We start from the raw sequence: 25,970 nt of genomic DNA on the forward strand, positions 1-25,970 counted from the left end.
CTGGAGGAAGCCTGGCACCATCCCTAAAGTGAAGCATGGTGGTGGCAGCATCATGCTGTGGGGATGTTTTTCAGTGGCAGGGACTGGGGGAGTAGTCAGGATCAAGGGAAAGATGAACGGGGGAAAGTACAGAGAGATTCTTGATGAAAACCTGCTCTAGAGCGCTCACGACCTCAGACTGGGGCAAACATTCACCTTTCAACAGAACAACGACCCTAAGCACACAGCCAAGAGTGGCTTCAGGACAAGTCTCTGAATGTCCTTGAGTGGCCCAGCCAGGGGCCAGAGTTGAACCCGATCGATCGAACATCTCTGGAGAGACCTGAAAATAGCTCTGCAGCGATACTCCCCATCCAACCTGACAGAGCTTGAGAGGATCTGCAGAGAAGAATGGGAGACTCCCCATATACTGGTGTGCCAAGCTCGTAGCGTCATACCCAAGAAGACTCAAGGTTGTAATCGTTGCCAAAGGTGCTTCAACAAAGAATTGAGTAAAGGGTCTGAATACTTATGTAAATGTGATATTTCTAAAAACCTGTTTTTGCTTGTCATTATGGGGTAAGATGTGTAGATTTATGAGGGATAAAAAAAAGCCATTTTAGACTAAGGCTTTAACGTAACAAAATGGAGAAAAAGTCAAGAGCTGTCTTCGAATACTCAGACTAACCGCACTAACCGTAATATTTGTGATGTGAATTGAGTTTATAGTATGCTTGGTTATAGATTATAGTATGCTTGGTTATAGTATGCTTGGTCATAGTATGGATACAGTTAGTATGCCTAAAGTTCCCGGGTGTCGTACTAAATTCGCCAAAATATGAAGTGTTCATGCAGTAGACACTATTTTCATGCTTTTACGGCCCATAATGCAATTCTTTCCAAAATGGGCGTGGCTTCACAACCTTTTCAGATTTGAGGAAAATGGTGGAAAATATGCAGCCGAAGTGCAACGAAAGAGGATACAAATTCATTGCTTTAACTAATTATGAAAGATTTTAAGAAAATGTTGAACAATGTAATAAAGTAAGGAATTGTCATATAAGTGACACATTATGTTGGCTGACAATTTGTTAGCTACGCTATCCTTACATCAGGACAAGGTAAGACCCAGATGCAGACTATGTCGAAGTAACAATGTTAATTACTGCAAACCTGACCCTAATGGTCGACTATCTAGGGCGTGCACGGCGAAGGGTTGGTCCATCTGAACCAAGGGAATCCCTAATTTAAGCGCGAACTCACGGTCCATAAAACTCCATGCTGCACCTGAATCTACTAGCGCCTTATGCTGGGAATGAAGGGAAAACTCAGGAAAGGAAATCAACACATACATATGGCCAACAGGGAGCTCTGGGTGAGCCTGGTGCCCTTTCGACACCCAGACGAGCTCCTCCAGCACCAGTCAGCTGTGCGCCATCTCCGACCACAATTGGTGCAGGAGAAGGCTCCTCCTCCGGTCACCCTAGCTGCAGCACCCCCTAACTCTATGGGTGTCGGAGCGGGAGAGCTGGGGGGTGGAATGAACAGAACCCGATCTGGAAGCCCGTGAGCAGCCAGCAAGTTGTCCAGCCTGATGGACATGTTCATCAGTTGGTCCAGAGTGAGGGTGGTGTCTCGACAAGCTAGCTCCCTGCGGACGTCCTCTCGCAGACTACACCTATAGTGGTCCATCAGGGCCCTGTCATTCCACCCCGTGCAGGCGGCCAGGGTCTGGAACTCCAGCGCGAAATCCTGTGCGCTCCTCGTCTCCTGCCTCAGATGAAACAGACGTTCACCCGCCGCTCTGCCCTCCGGTGGGTGGTCGAACACAGCCCGGAAGTGGCGGGTGAACTCTGGGTAATGGTCCCTCGCCGAGTCTGGACCCTCCCAGACCGCGTTGGCCCACTCCAGGGCATTGCCTGAAAGGCAGGAGAAGAGGACGTTGACACGCTGGGGCTGGATGCCGCCGGAGAAGGTGGTGGTGCAGGCTGGAGAGTTGCTGAAGACGGAGTAGGGTGGCCGCTCCTCTCCCATCTCTCCATTCTCGCCATCACTTGATCCATGGCCGTCCCCAGACGGTGTAGAACGGCTGTATACTGGAGGACACACTCCTCCATGGACGGGAAGGGCGCGTCCACTCCTGCTGGCTCCATGATTGTTGGTGCGGGATTCTGTCAGATTCTCCCTAGGAGAGGTGGGTGTGGAGTCAGGCGCAGGAGAGTAAGAGTTGCAAGAAGGGCGTTTTAAGTCCTTCAACAAAACAAGCACAGGACCAAAACAGCAGCCACTAAAACCCAGGAACGCAGTCCAGTCGAACACGGAGGACAACACTCCTCTGACTCAACTAACGTGAGGGAAAACAGTCCCGTGAAAACACCTGTTATTAAACTGAACAAACAAAAACGCAACCCAAACCAAACAGATACACAAACAATCCCGCACAAAACCTAGTGGGTAGGGCGAGATTAAATACCCCACTGATTAACCTAAACTAGACATAGATGAACACAAGACAGACAAAGCCAAAAGAAAAGGGATCGGTGGCAGCTAGACCGGCGACGAGGAGCCACCTTCGGTGGAATTTGTGACAGTATGTGTGTGTAGTGTGTGTGTGCTTGTGTGTACGTATGCTAGCGTAAGCCTGTGAGTGTGTGTCTCCTCACAGTCCACATTGTTCAATAAGGTGTAGTTGTATTCTGTTTTTTTTATCTGATTTTACTGCTTGCATGAGTTACTTGATGTGGAATAGAGTTCTATGTAGTAGTCATGGCTCTGTGTAGCACTGTGCAATTTCCAGAGTCAATACCTCTCACAATGACAAGTAGAGATGCAGTCAATCTCTCCTCCACTTTGAGCCAGGAGAGATTGACATGCATGTCATTGATGTTGGCTCGCTGTGTACATTTAAGGGCCAGACGTGCTGCCCTGTTCTGAGCCAACTGTAATTTGCCTATGTCCATATTTGTGGCACTTGACAATATGATTAGACATTAGTCCAAGTGCAACAAAACTAGGGCCTGTAGGACGTGTTTCGTTGATAGCAAAGTCAAGACAGCAGACAAGCGCTTTATTACGGACAGACTCCCCATCTTAAATACTGTTGCATCAATATGTTTTGACCATGACAGGGGTGGTTCGTCCCTCCAGTGCCTTGCCATTCGCCTTCGCAACCCCTGGGCCAGACTACACTCAATCATAGGACCTACTGATGAGATGAGTCTTCAGTAAAGACTTAAAGGTTGAGACCGAGTCTGCATCTCTCACATGGATAGTCAGACCGTTCCATAAAAATGTAGCTCTATAGGAGGAAGCCCTGCCTCTAGCTGTTTGCTTAGATATTCTAGGGACAATAAGGAGGCCTGCGCCTTGTGACCGTAGCGTACTTGTAGGTATATACGGCAGAACCAAATCGGAGAGATAGGGAGGAGCAAGTCCATGTAATGCTTTGTAGGTTAGCAGTAAGCGCTATTGTTAGCAAGCGCTATTGAATAGAGCTCGAACTCTCAATAGTAAGTTGAACCTGGTAAAATTATGTTTCTAGTGTAGCTGTCAGCATGCAGTCGAAACTACTAACCACTTTTAGAGCTAACTAATGCTCTCAAATCTTATCCTGATGTCGACAGCAGGAGAGAGTTGTATTCATAACATGGGTAACTTAGCTAGCTAACATACATTTTGATAAAACAAGTCATATTAAGTGGCTAGATAGCAATAGCTACATTGGGTGAGACTGAGCAAGATCAATGAGACTGATAGCTAGCTAACCAGCTGAGGTTGCAAACAACGTAAATAAATACTCCAACAGGCTCTGCATTTCCGGAGTCACAGTAGGTAGCATTTAACCTGTTCAATTATTTAGCCATTTAAACGATGTATTTTTTAAAGAAAACTTCGTTTTGCCATGCCCTCACTGGCTCTCATGCGTTTAAAACGTGAGCTTGTCCGAGGTGACGGACACAAAGATAGTTGCTATTCATTGGAGCGCTGCGATTGGTTGCCCAAAGTTCTGGGGCAGGGCTAGGGGAAGGGTCAAATTGATTTATACTCTGAGTCATTATTCACGTCATAAACAAGTAGTCCCCTGGCCACCATGGGGAAAACAATTGCCGTTCGCCATCTGCGCCCATTTCACACAGCCTAGATTTACATAGTTATTGATTCTAAACAATAACCAATTTGGGGTTCTCATACCCTTACAATGTTGTTTTGATTATTGCTTGAACAGTCGTTAAGATTACATTTGGTTAAGATCTTTGCAAAATACCCTTTTTGGATGCAGTAGTTGTTAACTAGAATGCTAACGCTCATTGACATAGACTCTAGCAAAGTTCGCTAAAAGGCATTTTTATTGGTTGAAGTCTTAAGTGTTTTTTTTAAGTATAATGCACTTGACTAGCGATGATGACACAAACATTATATTAAGCAGGACATTCATACGAGCCTTACAATCCAATTATAATCCAAAAGTAGTGTGAAAGGCACTCATAAACACGGTCTATGAGAAATCCCCTGTGTTGTTAATACCGACTCGGACTATATATATATATAACATAACTATATTCTATTCTCAATACTTTGTCATTCTCATTGTCAATGTCATAATTTAGCTGGTCACTGGAGGGAATGTAGTCCACCAGGTTGCACATGTATTAGTGAGAGTTGGAAGCCTTAAAAGCCGTTGAAGTATCAAATGGTGATCTATTCAATCATATTTTCCATTCAAGCCTGGCTTCCCTAGGTTGCTTATTAATTACCCTATAATACCTGATCTAATCAGTCATGCATAACTTCTCTGTGTACTCCAAAATTCGAATTAATTAGTAGTCTATCCAAAGGGCAGGAACATTGGTGTGAGGGGCCGTCAGGGACCTCCTATATCGACCTTGAATAAATTTGGCATTAATTTGTGTATAGCAAAATGGTTGGATTTTGTAAACAATAATACATTTGATTGCCTTTTTCAGATCACATGTTTAAAGGAATGTTTAAGGGGCCAAGTTTCAAAGATGATACATCATCTCCATGTTCACTTTATATCACTCACACTTCGTGGTGGAGAAACGTTTGAGAAAAACAACTCATTCTCGTACTCAGATTAATTTATGGCAGGCGTGTCAAACTCAATTCCTGGAGGGCCAAGTGTCTGCTGGTTTTCGTTATTTCTGTTTAATGTTTGTACCATAAGACACTATTTTCCATCACATGTACAATGAACAATGAACAATGAACATGAACAATTTCACCGCTTTCTTTAATACATTTCACTGCTTTCATTAATAAATCACATTGCAACATTCCCAGTGAATTGTTCTGCAAACTAGAAATTTACAAAACAGACTATTTTCATAACCAGCCTATTACAAGTATTTCTGAAGGATAACAACATATTTTCTTCATTTGGATCTATGCTTGGGTCTCATAGGCTTAATTAATAAATCAAGAAAAAAGGGAGGAGTGAAAACCAACAGACACTCTGCCCTCCAGGAATTGAGATTGACTCCCCTGATTTATGGTCTGTGTAGTGCCGATCCTAGTCTTATTGTGGGAAAGCTAGCCTATGAGTCTGGTGTATGAGGCAACATCCCAGTCCTGCTTTCTCTCAAATTTGACATGCCTAACACTGCAGATACTTTGCAATGCTACATTGGAGCCATTATATGCGGTACCCATGGAGAGAGCCTTGGTAGACCATGTCAACCTCAAACTCCCACTAAGGAGGCAGATAACCTGACAGAGCACTGCATGAAAAGGATGTATGTGTGCAGGATTATCATATAAATTGATTATTAATGGTGAAAAGGAGAACTCACAATTGTTGGCTAAATCACTGACTTGCAATTTAGGGCTAATACCATACACTCTCAGTAAAAAGGGTTCCAATAATGATCCTCAGCTGTCCCCATAGGATAGCTGTTTTGGTTCCAGGTAGAACCCTTTTTGGTTTCAGGTAAAACCCTTTTGGATTCCATGTAGAACCCTCTGGGGAATAGGTTAGGCAAAAAACAAAAACAAAACGGTTATGCAAAGAGTTCTCCTATGGGGACAACCACGGTTGCAAAGGGTCGGAAACTTTCCTGGAAATTTTCCATGGGAAGTTAAGCCTGTGAATTTTGGGAAATGTTCTTATAATTCATCAAAAAGGTTAGCTGATAACAGTTAACCTTTTTTTTTGTGGGATACACAAGGCAATTCTAGGTCTTGTGGCATATTTTGGTTAAACATTCCCCAATTCAATGGAATTGCAACCCTCTGCATGCACAGTGTATTCTTCCATCATGTGTGCAGTGCTCTCTTCCATCACATGTACAGCTGATTCTCAAGATCTTTCACACTAATGAGATGCTATTGAGCCCAACCAACCACATTGTCTGAGCAAAGGACTACATGCTTTCTGCTAAGTTTTGATTACAATACTGGGTGGGGTGAATATATTTAATATAACATACATAATTTTTTGTTAACTTGTAAATAGTAGCCTACAGCAAAGTGTGTTTAAATCATGTATACCTTGTTAACAATCTCTGCCAGTTAGTTTTTGCTGATATGTGGGGTTTAGCTTGCTTGAGGCTGCTAACTGAGGAGTGTTAATTCACCTGTTTCCATACATGTTTCATTTTTAAACATTTATCATACAAAGGAGTTGTTTAATCTAACTGCTTAACTATTTATTTGTACATGGAATTGTATTTGTTTGTTTTTTACTCATTTTTCTCTCATCTTTACAGGAAAATGCAACGGGCACTATCTGATCTGGGGAGACATTTCACTGCAGCTAATGTAGATGGAAAAGCTGTGTACATTTGCAAATACTGTGCCAAATTATATGTGAAGAAGGCCACAAGGATGCAGAATAGTCTGGCCAAGTTCATAAATTTCCCTCAGCGCTCACAACAAGCAACATCTGACAAAAGTTCCTCTACTTCTATTCAAGGTGAAAATGATGACACCTTATCAATAGTAACAGCTCATGGTCCTCCTGTAATCAGAAGGTTTTTTGACTCAATGGAGGAACGTAGTCAGAGAAATGCTGATGAATGTCTTGCTCGAGCTGTGTATGCAACTGGTTCACCTCTGATGCTCACAGGCAATGTGTATTGGGAGAGATTTCGGAATGTTCTACGCCCAGCATACACCCCTCCAAATAGACATGTTTTATCTACTCATTTGCTGGATGCAGAGTTCAACAGAGTTCAAGAGAAGGTCAAGCAAATCATAGAGAAAGCAGACTGTGTTGCAATCATCTCTGATGGGCGGTCGACTGATCGTGGGCAAGGAATAATTCATTACATCATCTCCACCCCTCAACCAGTATTCTACAAGAGCACAGACACAAGGGACAACAGACACACCGATCTCTACATTGCAGATGAGCTGAAGGCAGTCAATGACCTTGGATGACAGACAATGACAGACAATGACAGATAATGCTGCAAACATGAAGGCAACTTGGTCTAAAGTGGAGGAGTCTTACCCTCACATCACACCCATTGGCTGTACTGCTCATGCATTGAATCTGCTCCTCAGGGACATCATGGCACTGAAAACCACGGATACGCTGTACAAGAGAGCCAAGAAAATGGTTAGGTATGTGAAAGGTCAACAAGTTATAGCAGCAATCTACCTCACCAAGCAAAGTGAGAAGAATAAGAGCACCACATTGAAGCTGCCCAGCAACACCCGTCGGGGTGGTGTTGTCATCATGTTTGACAGTCTCCTGGAGGGAAAGGAGTCTCTCCAAGAAATGGCCATATCACAGTCTGCTGATATAGACAGCCCCCTCAAGAGGATCCTCCAGGATGATGTATTTGGGAGAGAGTGGTAAGCAGCCTGAAACTCTTGAAACCTATAGCAGTAGCCATTGCACGGATTAAGGGAGACAATGCCATCCTGTCTCATGTTCAGACTCTACTTGCAGATGTAAGAGAAGAAATTCGTACTGCCCTGCCCACTTCGCTGTTGCTCCAAGCAGAGGGAACTGCAGTTCTGAAATATATCAAATAGCTTGAAGACTTCTGCCTGAAGCCCATACACACACCACAGCGTACATGTTGGACCCCAAGTATGCTGGCAGTCTGGCGAGGTACACTTTCAAGCAAGGGCTTTGGGATGGAGATGCAATATGGCAGTCGTGCCAACATATCTCATCAGCCACCTGGTGGAAGGGACTTTGTGGATCTGAGGCTCTTTCCCCTGTTGCCTCCATCATCCTCCAAATTCCACCAACATCAGCTGCCTCAGAGCGCATTTGGTCCTTCTTTGGGAACACACACATCAAAACACACAACAGGCTGACCAATACAAGGGTTGAAAATTGGTGTCCATCCAGGCAAATTTGAGGCTTTTTGAGCCTGACAACGAGCCATCCTTAAGAAGTTTGGAAAGTGACAGTGAAGATGAGACCTCAGAGTCTGATGTTCAAGAGGTGTACATTGAGGAGGTCCAGGGAGAAGACATGGAAGCCTGAGAGGAAGACAACCAAAGCTTTACAGATGCAATGGATCATTGGGGATCATTCAATATTCCCTTTTTTTGTTCAGTGAAATCATCCCATGTGAAGAGTCAACTCATTTAATTAAAGTAAAATTCCTAACTAAATTATACTTTTTTTCTATTGGAGGGATTTAATCATGTGCAATTACATCTACTTATGATATGGTAAATATATTCAGTGTGAAAAACATCTACATTTAAATGGTTAATATTAATTTGCATATATTCCCGTTAATTCCACGGAAAGTTTCCACCTCTGAATATTCCCCAAAATGTTCAACCCTAGGGACAACCGAAGAACCCAATTACGTTCTAGAATCCAGATAGCGTGTGTTTTTTTCTAAGATTGTGGATGTTATATATAAATTGATAAACCCATCAATGACATCACACCATTCAATTCTATGTGAATACTCAATGGCACACTTAAAGTCAAGGAAGTCGATTTTAACGACCAAAATGGCATCTCATGGGGGAGATTTTCAAGACATAAAATGCGCAGTTTGAGCTAGTCCAGGAAGTGACGTGGCAGGCTAGCTCAGTGCTGCCCCTGTAACACATGACCATCTGACAGTTTATCATCATTATTAGGCACTGGCCATGCAGTTTTTCAATGTGCCTGTCTCTAAATAGACTTTGTTTTCAAGATTTGTAAAGATGTATGATGGCCAGAACCTATTTAAGCAATGAAAAACAACAGTCATTAGTGAAAGACATTTTGAAAAATGTAGTTTTTTTTGCCTCAACATTTACTTCCTGGTTTGAGACCATGAATATAACGTCCCATGAAGTGTAATGATGGGATATAGTGGAAATGCATTTGCCTGTTGTTGTTATCTCTGCCATCTGAGAGGTCTGCATTTGATAACTCTGTTAGACATGTAGGCCTATATGTTATGACCTGGCATTGACATGGTAAAAGTAGCATTTATGTGATCCCATGAATATACCTGACAAATACATAACATATATAAAACATTTTGTGATGTGCAGGAACAGGCAAATGTCCTGCCTTAACTTTTTAAAGAGGATGCTCGTTTCATGGTGCATGAGGGAATTGTGGAAGCATTAAAACAACAATTAATTTGATGACATACATGATACAGCCAATTCCCGAAATGTCACAATCTACTGAAGATAATTGCCGTAGGCCAGTAATCGAGCAGTCAACCAGAAGATGGACTCCTCTCATAATAATTTGACAGAAGCCATATTCTTGCATAAATAGCGTTGTTCATAGTTTTTCCAGTAAATGAGTGAGTCAGCATCGCCCTCTGCTGGTTTCCCGAAGCTCGTGAAATTAACTCCTGTGATGCCAGAACACTCAAAAAGAAGCGCAGATACTCAGAAAGTCAGAGGCGCGCGGCTTTTGGACAGTCAAGACTTCACTCGGCGATATCCCTCCTGCGTAGGCTACAGTAGTTGTAGTTTCCGTATTCCTCCAGATAAATGTCATTGTAAAAAGTTATCTGACATCATTATCGTTGCCAAATCTTTTTTTTTTGCATATCGTTTCAAGTGTGGGAGCTGCGAATTGGATCATCAGAGCTCTTGATGCAGAGATGCCACAGTTCATTCGATATGTACAGTGTATATATAGGCTACGACCTATGAAATAGCTGCTCACAGACTGGGATTTAATTCCTTTACCAAGACGATTTTGAGATAGTCATTTTTGTGTATTTTCGAATCTGGAATCTGGATTAATGAGAGTGGAAATTGTGAAGGCGCGTTCCGTAGCCTAAATTCTATTTTTTTTTGCGCGAATATTTAAATTCTCCCAGTTGTAGTTACGACGGAACCAACTATTTGGAAAGGGAATTACAACACGTTTACAAAAGGAAGAAATTAAATCGGATCCTCATTTTCACAGGTTCTTGACCTTGAATCTAATTAGGCTACCAATTCTTCATGATGTGGATTTATTTCTATCTCGTTCTTTTTCTATTAGGTGAGACATTTATATTCTGATGGTTCTTAAGTTTTAAATGCAGACAAAACAATGTATTCAATTGCACGACATGCATGGGGATAGTTTTGTAATTGTTGTGAATATTATGAATATTATACATTCAGTAGGACTCTTTCATTTGAGGTTGTTTCGCCTTTAACCTACTTATTGTGAAATGAATCTTACATTTTACTGTCAGATCATTACATTTAAATTGTTTCCTTAATTACCCATAGAATGCACGTTTGAACTTATTAGGTGCAACATTTGACCTATACTCCCAACTTGTTGTTAGTGCTTGTTGTATTGTCTTTTCGCATCTCGTCTGCCTATTTGATTAAGGTTGAGATAGTGAAATAACTCATATAAAGTTAATGCATAGCCTAAACATGATGATGATGATGGTGGTGATCTGTCTTGTTGGTAGAAGCTGCTCAATTAATCAGTTACTGATAGTGATTATATGCATCATTTAGTTGTACTGCATACTCCCTGTACTTTAAACCAATTGCAAAGTCTATAGCAATATCTCCCTTAGCAGTTTGCAGGTTTACCTGAAGGTATCTCTCATGTCAGTCTTTCAATCTAAATAGGAGTCAGTGTTTGTATCTTTCCTTGTCTATGCCATTCAACAGATAAGCCTCTGTTTTGCTCTCCCTATGTTTGTTATTGATTTGACTGCCATACACAACAACAATATGGAACACTTTAATATTCTGAAGGTAAGTGCATTGGGATCAATGCACAGGCAGCCCAATTCTGATATTTTGCCAAATTATTGGTCTTGACCAATCAGATCTGATATCTTGCCAATAAATGGGCAAAATATCATGAAGCATAACAGATAATAGACTGAAATATATCATATTACTAATTGATGCATCAAATGCGTGTGTGCTAATCATAGCCTACATACAAATGAACATGTCAAACAACAAATGACTTGTCAAACAACTATCATATATTTCGATCTGTTCCTGGGTCTATTTGTCAAAGAAAATCTTGCACCTGTTTCATCCCAGTTGGCAAAACCGGTTGCAATGACGTCATGTTTGCGTTTTATACTGATTTCAACATTACGTTTTTAATACATCTCTTTAGTGACCAGACAAAACACATGTAACTGATTCTAATCTGGTGATCTGACCAGATAACAACCAAAATATGAAGTCTGTCCTCAGACTACTTGATGCCGTTGTAATCTGGTAATCTGACGTTTCTACAGCCAGAAATGTAGTTTACAACCAGAATATGTGATTGTTATGTCCCATGCCAAATTCTGCCTGCTGAGATTGCAGCATTGTAAGGAGTTTGAGTTTCCAATTGCACAGTAGCCTGCGTTTATAATGGGTCTATCAGATTCTGCTCTTGAGAGAAGAGTAATACTATTACACTCTCAAGACGGTTTAGGACCAATATATAGTTCCTAGTGGACAACATTTGGCATGGGATGTCATAATGATGTCATTTTCTGGTTGATTTTTTGTTTTGTTTTTGTAGCTAATACATTACGACCAAAGATGTATTTTTCATGACAACATTGAGACATGAAATATAATATGCCATATCTGGTCAGAAAACCATATACAAATATTTCAACCCAAACAAGGCATCAGAAGAACCATCAGAATGGCGTCATTGCAACCATTTTTGTCCGCTGGGTGATGACACGGTTGTTTAATTGCATTTCCTTATGCCGTATGTGTATGTATTCTTTGCGTGTTTCATATTCGTAAACAAAATATCCAGTGATCAGAAATCCCTTACACCAGTGTTTCCTAAACCTCAATTAGTACCCCACAGCTTTTACACTTATTTCATGTGTTCCACTACTAGCACTCTTGAGTACATTTTGTGAGATGTGCTAGTTCTGGTATCAAACACATGGAACGCCTGGAGGTACTCAAGAAGAGGTTTAGCAAACACTGCCTTACCTTATGAAATGCTCATACTGCACCAGTGACACAGTAAATCCATCAAATATTCCCATGCATGTGTAACTCCATATGTCAGACCAATGGAAACAGCCTCCTGTTCCCTCCCTCAGACGGGGTTGTGTCCTCCTGGGGTGGTTCCTCATCGGCCCTGGTTGGGACGGGTGCCCATGGCTGGTTGGATTGCGTGAGGGCCAGTGACATATGCAACCAGAACCCCCAGTGCAGCTCCCGCTACCGGGTGATGCGTCAGTGCCTGGTGGGCAAAGAGAGGGACACCATGCTGGCCAACAGGGAGTGCCAGGCTGCCCTGGAGGTGCTGCTGGTCAGCCCGCTGTATGACTGTCGCTGTAAAAGGGGCATGAAGAAAGAGCTTCAGTGTCTGCAGAGCTATTGGAGCATCCACATGGGCCTGACCGAAGGTGAGACTGATATCAATGAATAAATTGTTTTAAAAAATTGTCTTGTACCATATACATAGATACTTGCATAATGAGATCTGCATGTATGTGCATAGGTAAGAATTAGAAACGGAATTTGATTTGGTGAAATGGTGTTGCAGCAGTAAACTGAATCAAAACACAGAATATATAGACGATAAACATATACAGACAGAATAACTCTGCTATTATGAATTGTATATGTCACGTAATCAGCAAATTAGATCTAATTAGATACAGTGGCTACATGATCATCTAGGTCTCTTTAAAAAATGCAGAGAATAAGGAAAGTCTCATGGATTGTATGCTGCACCTGCTACAGGATAGAGTGCATTCGGAAAGTATTCAGACCCTTTCACTTTTTCCATATTCCTGTTAGGTTACAGCCTTATTCTAAAATGGATTAAATGAATTGTTTCCCTCATCAATCTACGCACAATACCCCATTATGACAAAGCGAAAACAGGTTTTTAGCAGTGTTTGCATTTCTGTCATGTTGTCTTGTCTCTGTCCTTTCCCTTCACCCTGTCTCCCTCTGCTGGTCGTGTTAGGTTACCTTTTCTCCCCCGCTTTCCCCCAGCTGTCCCTTGTCTCCTCTAACTACCCATTCACCCCGTTCCCCACCTGTTCCCTTTTTTCCCTCTGATTAGGTCCCTATATCTCTCTCTGTTTCTGCTCCTGTCCTTGTCGGATTCTTGTTTGTTTGTGTCATTCATGCCTGAACCAGACTGTCGTCATGTTTGCTGTAACCTTGTCCTGTCCTGTCGGAATCTGCCGGTCCATCTGAGCCTACCTATGTTTGGTAATTAAAGAAGCTCTGTTTAAGTTGATTCGCTTTTGGGTCCTCATTCACGCACCGCAACAGAAGAATCCGACCAAGAATGGACCCAGCGACTTCGGACCCTCTCCACTCAGCCGTCGAGATCCAGGGAGCGATGCTAGGCAGACACAAGCAGGAATTGTCTGCTGCTCGACATGCCGTTGAGACCCTGGCCACCCAAGTCTCCAACCTCACAGAACAGGTTCACCATCTCCGCCTCGATCCACCGGCCACTTCCAGGGCTTTCGAATCTCCGGAGCCCAGAATCAATAACCCGCCGTGTTACTCTGGGGAGCCCACTGAATGCCGCTCGTTCCTCACCCAGTGTGATATTGTGTTTTCTTCAGCCCTTTGCTATGAGACTCAAATCTCCTCAAGATCCGCTCCTATCCTTGTTACACCTGACGTGGTTGACGCGTCAGAGGTGGGAGTGGGAGCCATCCTTTCTCAGCGCTCCCTCTCTGACGAGCTCTTTGTCTCGTCTCTTCAGGTGCATTCTGTTTCGGGGTACGCTTGCTTCCATTCGCCAGCGTTTCTGGTGGCCCACCCGGGAGCATGACACGCGTCATTGAGCGGGGAAGACTCATCCTCAATGAGCAGCTCCCCTGGGCAGAATACGCCCACAACTCGCTTCCTTCGTCTGCGACCGGGCTATCTCCTTTTCAGAGTAGCCTCGGGTACCAGCCTCCGTTGTTCTCATCTCAGAGTTGGAGTCCTCTGTTTACCTTTTGCTATGAGACTCAAAATTGAGCTCAGGTGCATTCTGTTTCCATTGATCATCCTTGAGCTGATTGGAGTCCACCTTGGGGAAATTCAATTGATTGGACATGATTTGGAAATGCCCACACCTGTCTATATAAGGTCCCACAATTGACAGTGCATGTCAGAGCAAAAACCAAGCCATGTGGTCGAAGGAATTGTCCGTAGAGCTCCGAGACAGGATTATGTCGAGTCACAGATCTGGGGAAGAGTACCAAAACATTTCTGCAGCATTGAAGGTCCCCAAGAACACAGTGTCCTCCATCATTCTTAAATGGAAGAAGTTTGGAACCACCAAGACTCTTCCTAGAGCTGGCCGCCCGGTCAAACTGAGCAATCGGGGGAGAAGAGCCTTGGTCAGGGATGTGACCAAGATCCAGATGGTCACTCTGACAGAGCTCCAGAGTTCCTCTGTGGAGATGGGAGAACCTTCCAGAAGGACAACCATCTCTGGAGCACTCCACCAATCAGGCCTTTATGGTAGAGTGGCCAGATGGAAGCCACTCCTCAGTAAAAGGCACATGACAGCCCGCTTTGAGTTAGCCATAAAGGCAACTAAACAAGAATTTGGCACGGTGGTGGCAGCATCATGCTGTGGGGATGTTTTTCAGTGGCAGGGACTGGGAAACTAGTCAGGATTGAGGGAAAGATGAACAAAGCAAAGTACAGAGAGATCCACGATGAAAAAGTGCTCCAGAACGCTCAAGACCTCAGACTGGGGCGAAGGTTCACCATCCAACATGACAATGACCCTAAGCACAACCCAAGACAAAGCTGTAGTGGCTTTGGGACAAGTCCCTGAATGTCCTTGAGTTGCCCAGCCAGAGTCCGGACTTGAACCCGATCTAACATCTCTGGAGAAACCTGAAAATAGCTCTGCAGCGATGTTCCTCATCCAGCTTGACAGAGCTTGAGAGGATCTGCAGAGAAGAATGGCAGACACTCCCCAAATACAGGTGGGCCAAACTTGTAGCGTCATACCCAAGAAGACTCAAAGCTTTAATCACTGCCAAAGGTGCAACAACAAAGTACTGAGTGAAGGGTCTGAATACTTATGTAAATGTCATATTTCCATTTTTAGTATTTAATACATTTTAAAACATTTCAAAAAAAATGTTATTGCTGTGTCATTATGGAGTATTGTGTGTAGATTGATGAGCGGAAAAAAATATTTAATCAATTTTAGAATAATGCTGTAACATAACAAAAGGTGTAAAAAGTCAAGGGGACTGAAAACTTTCCAAATGCACTGTATATTGATACCCCTGATGAAAAATATATGCTTTCTATTCTCTGTGAAATAATGGAGCAATAATGCAATTACAGCAGCAAGACCTGTTAGGGGTGCGCGATTGGTTTTCACCTAAAGTGTTCCATATTATCGTATTATTAGGTTACAAACCCACCGTTCAATGGCCTGGAGCCAGCCACTTGCACAATCCAGGAGGTAATATTTCACTTAGACCTTAGTCCTTCAAAAGCCTACTTCACATTGTCAGAAGCGTGGCATGATGCATGTTTTAAGACATCACTGCAGCTGATGTCAAATCAAATCACAAGCTCTAATGTAGTCAAAAGCTTTGAAACACCATATGCTATTCAACTGTGGCGAAGTCACTTTTACCAGGAGCTAACTTTATGCCTGTGCTCTAGAATAGAGGGTTCAAGTGAAATGTTAGGACACTAAAGCAGGCCTATCTGAACGGAGTTACAATTGGACTTACAGTAGGCTACATACAGTAAGCTGTTTTGACAAATACAGACCTCCCCTGTGTCTTTCACTGAGGATACTTGACCGAACAATGCAAGTGTCCCATTTTGGCACTGTCCAGGGAGATAAAACAGGCTTTAATGGAGGACAGGGCTCTTACAGTGCAGCTTTAATCTAATCATGATCCATTGTGCAGTCAACCAGGCTTTTGTTAACTGGAAACAATCAGTATATAATATTGTTCTCCATCGAAACAAACACGAGGGCCAATTCCCCACAGACCCTCAAAAACGCTGCAAGCCACTTAAAAAATGGTTGTGGACAAAACCCAGAAAAAGTTATTGTAGGAAGAGCACCAGCTTGAAAGGTTTTCTCAGCAGATACGGAAATGTCTACAGGCCATGTAGATAATTCCTAAGAGCCAGCCTGTGTTGCTGTTGACTAAAATATTAAGTTATTTAGGGAATTTTGGGGCATATTTATTAAAGGTTTGTGTGTGCTAAATTGCAGCAAAAATGTTGCGTTCTCTGCATTTTTTCATAAAGAATTGTAGATAGTGTTAATGAATTGTAGGTAGCGTCTGCTAAATTACATTTGAGTCATTTAGCAAAAGCTGTTATCCAGAGCGACTTACAGGAGCAATTAGGGTTAAGTGCCTTGTTTAAGGGCCCATCGGCAGATTTTTCACCTAGTCGGCTCGGGGATTCAAACCAGCTACATTTCGGTTATTAGCTCAACAATCTTAACCGCCAGGCTACCTGCCTAGACATTAAGAGGGGCGATAGACATTAAGAGGGGAGATAAAATGAGCAAAGGCACGCCATCTGCTAGTTTCCTATAAATTGATTGTCCTTTTATAATATTTCTCTTCTATTCTTTTGATTCGTGGATTTCCAATATTTATATTCATGAAATGCTCTGAGCATAATGCAGGGATAAGGACTTACACTCCTAGTGCAATGATAACCACAAATCTCACACGTTAGCGGCCTTTACATTTCTGTTTACTAAATTTGCCCTTATTTGTGTGATAAAGAAGGCTACTTTGCTGTATTCCAGGATTAGTGACTGCTTAGACTTTGTTACACTGTGCATGTAGGCAGCAAACCGGAGGGCGTTGCTGCTGTGAAAAGGACCAGCATTCATTGGCCATCGTTAATATTGTACACGTGAACTGTTAATTGAGGTTTTAAAAGAAATGCCAGCTGAATGCAATGTGTCAGTGACAGATAATGGTTGGCCTTTTGAATAGGTCCTTCTCACTGCCGGACAACAGGGGTTTGGAGTCTGAATCTATAAAAGGCGTAATTACTATGTGGGAAGCATACTCTTTAATAACATAAAGGTAGCTGCATTTCTCTTTCGATTAAGCCTCATGGAGAGAGCACAAGGGTTTGAGGCAGTTCCGGACAGTCAGTTAAGAAGTCCCATTCTTCACATATCACCGTTTTGTTCTTTCAAATGAAAGTGAATTGAGCAGATAGCTAAGAGAATTGAAGGCCTTTATGTGGGCGGTTTCCTTGCAGTTTAATTAGTAGAATATATTTCTACAGCAGGGAGCATACGTGAGTCTGTCTCAGGCCATTGTGAGATCTTACATGAAATAACAAAGTAAGCACTTAAAAATAATGATTTTCCCACTGGTATTCTAAAGGTCAGGAGAAGAATCTGTCAGTATTCCATGCTAATATCACTACACAGCTAATTTAGAGCGGGGAAATAGGAACCCTATGCCAGCTTGAGTACGTTATTCCTAGGACCCAGGCAGAGTCAAGGGAGAAACGCATAAGGTTACAGAGGTACACAGTATTCCTCAGTGAAACCATCATTACCATGAGCAATGGTAGCAGTCACCAGCCATTACCTTAGCCATCCTCTGTCATAAGGAGCACATTTCTCCAGTGAGGCAATGGGAGTTTGCTTCTGCATGCTGAATGTGTCCTCTGTTTTTACTCATCTTGCCACGCTCGCTAGGTGGGTGCTTCATCATCAGAGGAAGAGACTTGTCAATATTTTTCTGGAACAAATCAATAAGAGATTTTCAGGCCCCCCAAAACCTGTGAAAAGGATCAATGAAATATGATGACAGGGATGGCATTCTATGTTCTTGCAAATCCCTCTAATGATTCCTTTACTGTAACTGAAGCTCCATCGAGCAGATTTCAATTTGACTGAAATGACACCCAGAGTGGCTGCTATAGTTGGGAAATTCGCCCCTCTTACCCTGGCAGGAAGAGACAGACTATTTTGCCTTCTGAATACGGGCAAGTGGGGATTTGGATTTGTTCCGCCATAACGGTTTGTGGATGATTGAATGCGGATCATTGGAATCGTGCGAATGGATTAGCTATCAGAGCCGTTGCCATTTTCTTCTACACAGATGGTCTTCAACCATTGAGAAATATGTAATCAATATTCTTCATTTATGCAAATAGACCAGGTCAACTTTAAACAAATAAGGTGAATGACAGCTATTAAAATGTACTTTGCTTCAAGCTATAAGCTGTTTGCCAAGACCGGAAAAATCCATAGGACACTTCCATCACCTCAGGAATGTACTCCTATTGATAATGAATATGTGATGGATTTTAGATTCTCTAAAGCTTAAACTCTTAGGCAGTCATCCACTGAATCAACTTAACCCAATGAGTCCCACCGTAACGGCAGCATGTTTCGGCCTTCTAACCCCTTTTAAAAAATGGGGTGTTTAAGCTACAGATTTCTGGGTTGTACCATCGGTGGTTATGATATCCTGATGGGGCCTGGGGTTGGGTATTTTTACAACAACGTCTGTGGAGACCGAATGGTTTGCGCTGCAAACTATTAAAAGCTATCTATAAAAAGCTGAAACTCTCACGAACACGTACAAATTTTGCTCTATGACGCCCACAAGCTACACAAGAACTGTATCGGAAATCTCAGGACATAGTGTCTATAATACTGTAATAAGCTCACATGTTCCCTGTCACAAACTCCACGCGGTTGTCGCTGACTAGTTGGATATTCATTTCTCACTGAGCAAAGAATTTCTGAACGTACAGCATTCGTATAAATTCATTTTGATCAGATATTTGCTTTGGCAGAACTCATTATTGTCAATAAAACTCATGAATGCAACTGTTTATGTCAAATTGTTTTGTTTTCTACTTGTGGCCCTGGTTGTCCTGAAAATAAAATGGTCAAACACTTTGTTGTGAGGCTAAATATAAGGGCTGGACATGCAGATAAATGAAAGTCAGATAAATGAAAAACCTTGGGACTGATAGGGGTAAGAGCAATATCCACCTACAAGGGACTAATGATTGTCTGTTTCACTCTGGCCATGCGCAACACTGTCAGAGCAAATTAAGTCAAACTGAGTCTTAATTACCACGATAAGTTGTTGCCCTACGGCAAACCATCATACACTAAACAGCTGGGAATAATGTTTTGTATTACCTGAGGAATACATTATTGGTTGGGTGACTGTCAAATAGCACAGTTGTTCAAGAACAGAGTGCCATGGCCCCCTGCTGTGAATGTGAATCTGTCAAACCCCAAGTGAGAGAGCGATGCTGTACTTGTGCAGTTCTAATTTTGCATGGCACGTGATAACATTAGAAAACACTTTCAAAATCCATTCACTACCTTCATTCATGCTATCATTTTATGTTTGACAATGTTATTGAGGAATTATTACTTCTTTGACTTACAATCAAATGAGTTGTTATTATACACTGAGAATACCAAACATTAGGCATTAGGAACACAGTCCTCAGAAGAGACTCAATTTGTTAGGGCATGGACACAGGGATGCTGGCCCATGTTGACTCTAATGCTTCACACAGTTCTGTCAAGTTGGCTGGATGTCCTTTAGGTGGTAGAAAAAATATATATTTTTAAAGTTTTTAAAATTTAAAATGTATTTTTTAAACTCCTTTTACTCCCCAATTTTGTGGTATCCAATTGGTTGTAGTTACAGTGTTGTCTCATCGCTGCAACTCCCATACAGACTTGGGAGAGGCGAAGGTCGAGAGAAATGCGTCCTCCGAAACACAACCCAACCAAGCACTGCTTCTTGACACAGGGCACATCCAACCCGGAAGCCAGCCGCACCAATGTGTCGGAGGAAACACTGTGCACCTGGCGACCTGGTCAGCGTTGTGCATGAAAACCCCAGCAATGTTGCAGTCCTTGACACAAACCAGTGCACCTGGCACCTACTACCATACTTTGTTCAAAGGCACTTCAATCTTTTGTCTTGCCCATTCACCCTCTGTATAGCTCACATACACAATCCATGTCCCAATTGTCTCAAGGTTTAAAATCCTTCTTTAGCCTGTCTCCTCCCCTTCATCTACACCAGGGGTCTCCAACAGGTAGATCGCGAGCTACCAGTAACTCGGAGCCCACTTATGAGTAGCTCGCCAAACAATTCTGAAAGTACATGCAATTTTCACGTGTTCCACCGCAAACTGTCATAAACCAATCTCACAAGTATCAGACATCATGACAATGACGTTATCTCACATTTGGTTTGCCATTATGGGCTTAATAAGCTAATAACCTAATACAGTATCTGCCAATGAATTTCTAGTAATATTGCCCCTGTCTGTCTGTGGTGCGTGCGATTGTTTGTTTATCACTCTGTGTGTAGCCAGTGATGTGGTTACCATTTTGTGGGTTGACAGAAATATTAACTGCAAAGTAGGCTTACCTGGCAGAAGTATATCATAAGTAAGTATATAATTTGTATCTATTATTTGTTATTTGCTAAATTTGCCATGAAATGAGCAGCAGTATGCCTACAGAACCATCGCTAGACTGGCCCATTACATGCTGACTAGACCGGGCACGCACGTGCGTCTGTTGATTTTGTCCATCCACACCAGATGTGATCAGGACACGCATGTTGAAATATCACAATGAACTCTGAACCAACTATATTAATTTGGTGACAGGTCGAAACGCATGAAAGACTCATGGCCATTTAGCTAGCTTGCTGTTGCTAGCTAATTTGTCCTGGGATATAAACATTGGGTTGTTATCTTACCTGAAATGCACAAGGTCCTCTACTACGACAATTAATCCACAGCTAAAAGGGTAAACCTAGTTCGTTTCTAGTAATCTCTACTCCTTCATTCATCTTATTCTGACTTTATATGGCGGTTGGCAACCAACTTTAAGGTGCATTACCACCACAAATTGGACTGGAGTGTGGACCTCAGTTATACTTTCAATCACCCATGTGGGTATACAGTGCATTCGGAAAGTATTCACACCACCTTCCCTTTTTCCACATTTTGTTACGCTACAGACTTATTCTAAAATCTATTATATAACAAATGTTGCTCATCAATCTACACACAATACCCCATAATGACAAAGCGAAACCGTTGTTTTTTTCATTTTATGCTAAATTATTAGAAATACAAACAGAAATACCATATTTACAAAAGTATTCAGACCCTTTGCTATGAGATTTGAAATTGATCTCAGGTGCATCCTGTTTCCATTGATCCTCCTTGAGATGTTTCTATAACTTGATTGGAGTCCACCTGTGGTAAATGTAATAGATTTTTGACATGATTTGGAAAGGCACACACCTGTCTATATAAGGTCCTACAGTTGACGGTGCATATAAGAGCAAAAACCAAGCCATGAGGTCGAAGGAACTGTCCGGATTGTGTCGAGGCACAGATCTGGGGAAGGGTACCAAAACATTTTTGCAGCATTGAAGGTCCCGAAGAACACTGTGTCCTACATCATTCTAAAATGGAAGAAGGTTGGAACCACCAAGACTCTTCCTAGAGCTGGCCACCTGGCCTAACTGAGAAATCGGGGGAGGTGACCAAGAACCTGACAGAGCTCAAATCAAATCAAATTTTATTTGTCACATACACGTGGTTAGCAGATGTTAATGCGAGTGTAGCGAAATGCTTGTGCTTCTAGTTCCGACAATGCAGTAATAACCAACAAGTAATCTAACTAACAATTCCAAAACGACTGTCTTATACACACAAGTGTAAGGGGATAAAGAATATGTACATAAAGATATATGAATGAGTGGTGGTACAGAGCGGCATAGGCAAGATACAGTAGATGGTATCGAGTAAAGTATATACAGTGCCTTGCGAAAGTATTCGGCCCCCTTGAACTTTGCGACCTTTTGCCACATTTCAGGCTTCAAACATAAAGATATAAAACTGTATTTTTTTGTGAAGAATCAACAACAAGTGGGACACAATCATGAAGTGGAACGACATTTATTGGATATTTCAAACTTTTTTAACAAATCAAAAACTGAAAAATTGGCCGTGCAAAATTATTCAGCCCCTTTACTTTCAGTGCAGCAAACTCTCTCCAGAAGTTCAGTGAGGATCTCTGAATGATCCAATGTTGACCTAAATGACTAATGATGATAAATACAATCCACCTGTGTGTAATCAAGTCTCCGTATAAATGCACCTGCACTGTGATAGTCTCAGAGGTCCGTTAAAAGCACAGAGAGCATCATGAAGAGCAAGGAACACACCAGGCAGGTCCGAGATACTGTTGTGAAGAAGTTTAAAGCCGGATTTGGATACAAAAAGATTTCCCAAGCTTTAAACATCCCAAGGAGCACTGTGCAAGCGATAATATTGAAATGGAAGGAGTATCAGACCACTGCAAATCTACCAAGACCTGGCCGTCCCTCTAAACTTTCAGCTCATACAAGGAGAAGACTGATCAGAGATGCAGCCAAGAGGCCCATGATCACTCTGGATGAACTGCAGAGATCTACAGCTGAGGTGGGAGACTCTGTCCATAGGACAACAATCAGTCCTATATTGCACAAATCTGGCCTTTATGGAAGAGTGGCAAGAAGAAAGCCATTTCTTAAAGATATCCATAAAAAGTGTCGGTTAAAGTTTGCCACAAGCCACCTGGGAGACACACCAAACATGTGGAAGAAGGTGCTCTGGTCAGATGAAACCAAAATTGAACTTTTTGGCAACAATGCAAAACGTTATGTTTGGCGTAAAAGCAACACAGCTCATCACCCTGAACACACCCTGAACACACCATCCCCACTGTCAAACATGGTGGTGGCAGCATCATGGTTTGGGCCTGCTTTTCTTTAGCAGGGACAGGGAAGATGGTTAAAATTGATGGGAAGATGGATGGAGCCAAATACAGGACCATTCTGGAAGAAAACCTGATGGAGTCTGCAAAAGACCTGAGACTGGGACGGAGATTTGTCTTCCAACAAGACAATGATCCAAAACATAAAGCAAAATCTACAATGGAATGGTTCAAAAATAAACATATCCAGGTGTTAGAATGGCCAAGTCAAAGTCCAGACCTGAATCCAATCGAGAATCTGTGGAAAGAACTGAAAACTGCTGTTCACAAATGCTCTCCATCCAACCTCACTGAGCTCGAGCTGTTTTGCAAGGAGGAATGGGAAAAAATGTCAGTCTCTCGATGTGCAAAACTGATAGAGACATACCCCAAGCGACTTACAGCTGTAATCGCAGCAAAAGGTGGCGCTACAAAGTATTAACTTAAGGGGGCTGAATAATTTTGCACGCCCAATTTTTCAGTTTTTGATTTGTTAAAAAAGTTTGAAATATCCAATAACTGTCGTTCCACTTCATGATTGTGTCCCACTTGTTGTTGATTCTTCACAAAAAAATACAGTTTTATATCTTTATGTTTGAAGCCTGAAATGTGGCAAAAGGTCGCAAAGTTCAAGGGGGCCGAATACTTTCGCAAGGCACTGTACATATGAGATGAGCATGTAAACAAAGTGGCATAGTTAAAGTGGCTAGTGATACATGTATTACATAAAGATGCAGTAGATGATACACAGAGTTCCTCTGTGTAGATGAGAGAATCTTCCAGAAGGACAACCATCTCTGCAGCACTCCACAAATCAGCCCTTTATGGTAGAGTGGCCAGACTGAAGCCACTCCTCAGTAAAAGGCACATGACCGCCCGCTTGGAGTATGAGAAACAAGATTCTCTTTGGCCTGAATGCCAATACGATAAAGCATGTTGGTGGCAGCATCATGCTGTGGGGATGTTTTTCAGCGGCAGGGACTGGGAGACTAGTCATGATCGAGGAAAATACGAACAAAGCAAAGTACAGAGAGATCCTTGATGAAAACCTGCTCCAGAGCGCTCAGGACCTCAGACTGGGTCGACGGTTCACCATCCAACAGGACAACGACCCTAAGCACACAGCCAAGACAACGCAGGAGTGGCTTCGGGACAAGTCTCTGAATAATCCTTGAGTGGCCCAGCCAGAATCAGACTTCAACCCGATCGAACATCTCTGGAGAGACCTAAAAATAGCTGTGCAGTGACTCTCCCCATCCAACCCGACAGAGCTTGAGAGGATCTGCAGAGAAGAATGGAAGAAACTTTCCAAATACAGGTGTGCCAAGCTTGTAGGGTCATACCCAAGGAAACTCAAGGCTGTAATTTTTGCCAAAGTTTCTTGTATAAAGTACTGAGTAAGAGTCTGAATACGTATGTAAATGTGATTTTTCAGTTGTTTTTAAAAAATACATTTTCAAAAATGTAGATTAAGGCTGTAACATAACAAAATGTGGAAAAAGTCAAGGGATCTGAATTCTTTCCAAATTCACTGTATGCTCCTAAAAACCATGTTCTATTTTAAAGCATTGCTACACAGACGCTCATTGATGCGCGCAAGCAGTTTGGATGAAATGATTGAATAACATGTATGTGTACATTTATTTTGCAACGTAAGCGCACATAACGCGAACGCGAACGTTGGGGTCAGCATGTTAGATGGCACATTCCTCAATTTCTAGATGCGCAATTAAAGGGGAATTACATTTTAAAAATCTTCCAGGCCTAAAAATGTTTTTCTTCTGATATGATTTAACCATTGACATGGACTCAGAACATCCAATTTCGTTGTTTCTCTATGAACAATTCTAATTTTGAAGGAAAATAATTTTGGAAATATACAACAGATTTTTATTTAACCTTTATTTTACCAGATATGTTGACAGAAAACATTACTTTCTCTTACACTAAGGACCCGGGGAAGAGTTGCAGTGGGGAGGAGAAGAGCAGAATTAGCCTATTTGAAAGAAAGAAAAAAATGAATAGCTCGTGACATGTTTCCTTTTTTTTAAGTAGCTCTCGTGCTAGAAAAGATCCTCACTGATTGATGTGGATTTAACAAGTGACATCAACAAGGGATCATAGCTTTCACCTGGATTCACCTGCTCAGTCTATGTCACGGAAAGAGTTCTTAATGTTTTGTATACTCAGTGTATGGGGATGAGGCTAAATTATAATATACTTGTATGATATGCAGGGAAGTTTCTTCTTGGCCACTTGGGTGAAACTGAAATAGTTTGTTTCCCTAAACTTCCCCTCAGTCCCCCCGGAGAAGAATAGAGCTTCATCATCCATGATCCTCTATAAGCTGGCCCCGAGGCTGGCCACAGCACTTTCAAAGCTAGAGCATTTGGCTTTGTTTGAAGATTTTGCTATTGTACAATGGCCATTTAGGATGGGTAAACAGACTTTATGGGAAGTCTCTGGGAAAAAGGACCTATCTCAGTGGTAACTGTGGGTTCCCTAAGAGTTCCAAGCACTCGTAAAAATTGGCAATTGTTGTACTTAGGCATGCTAAGGGAGAGAAGTAAGAATGTTTGTCTGGCTGCCTTTGCTTTCTCACTACAGAGATGTGTAGGATGATACGGAAAAATGTGGACAGGGAGAAATAGGGATAATAGCCCCTTATCTCACAACCCTCCCCCATGGTTTCTGCAATAGCTACTCTTAGAGAACTGCCTGTGGTGATGTTACACGTTGTGATGATCGTCAATGCTGACTGAAGTAGTGAAGGGAAGCTAGGGAAGTGGTAGAAATGGGATTT

At 42.2% G+C, this 25,970-nt stretch overlaps 1 protein-coding gene across 1 annotated transcript in view; it reads left to right on the forward strand.

The window, feature by feature from the left end:
• The first annotated feature begins 9,823 nt into the window (after positions 1–9,823).
• LOC139389606 (GDNF family receptor alpha-2-like) overlaps positions 9,824–25,970 on the forward strand; it is a 73,260-nt gene continuing 57,113 nt past the window's right edge. Inside the window, exons 1-2 of the mRNA XM_071136453.1 lie at positions 9,824–10,420; positions 12,468–12,776. Coding sequence (XP_070992554.1) covers positions 10,381–10,420; positions 12,468–12,776 — 349 coding nt within the window. The 5' untranslated portion in view covers positions 9,824–10,380. The remainder of the gene's footprint in view (positions 10,421–12,467; positions 12,777–25,970) is intronic.

The sequence above is a fragment of the Oncorhynchus clarkii genome, chromosome 30 (assembly GCF_045791955.1).
Source record: "Oncorhynchus clarkii lewisi isolate Uvic-CL-2024 chromosome 30, UVic_Ocla_1.0, whole genome shotgun sequence".
NCBI classification, from domain to species: domain Eukaryota; kingdom Metazoa; phylum Chordata; class Actinopteri; order Salmoniformes; family Salmonidae; genus Oncorhynchus; species Oncorhynchus clarkii.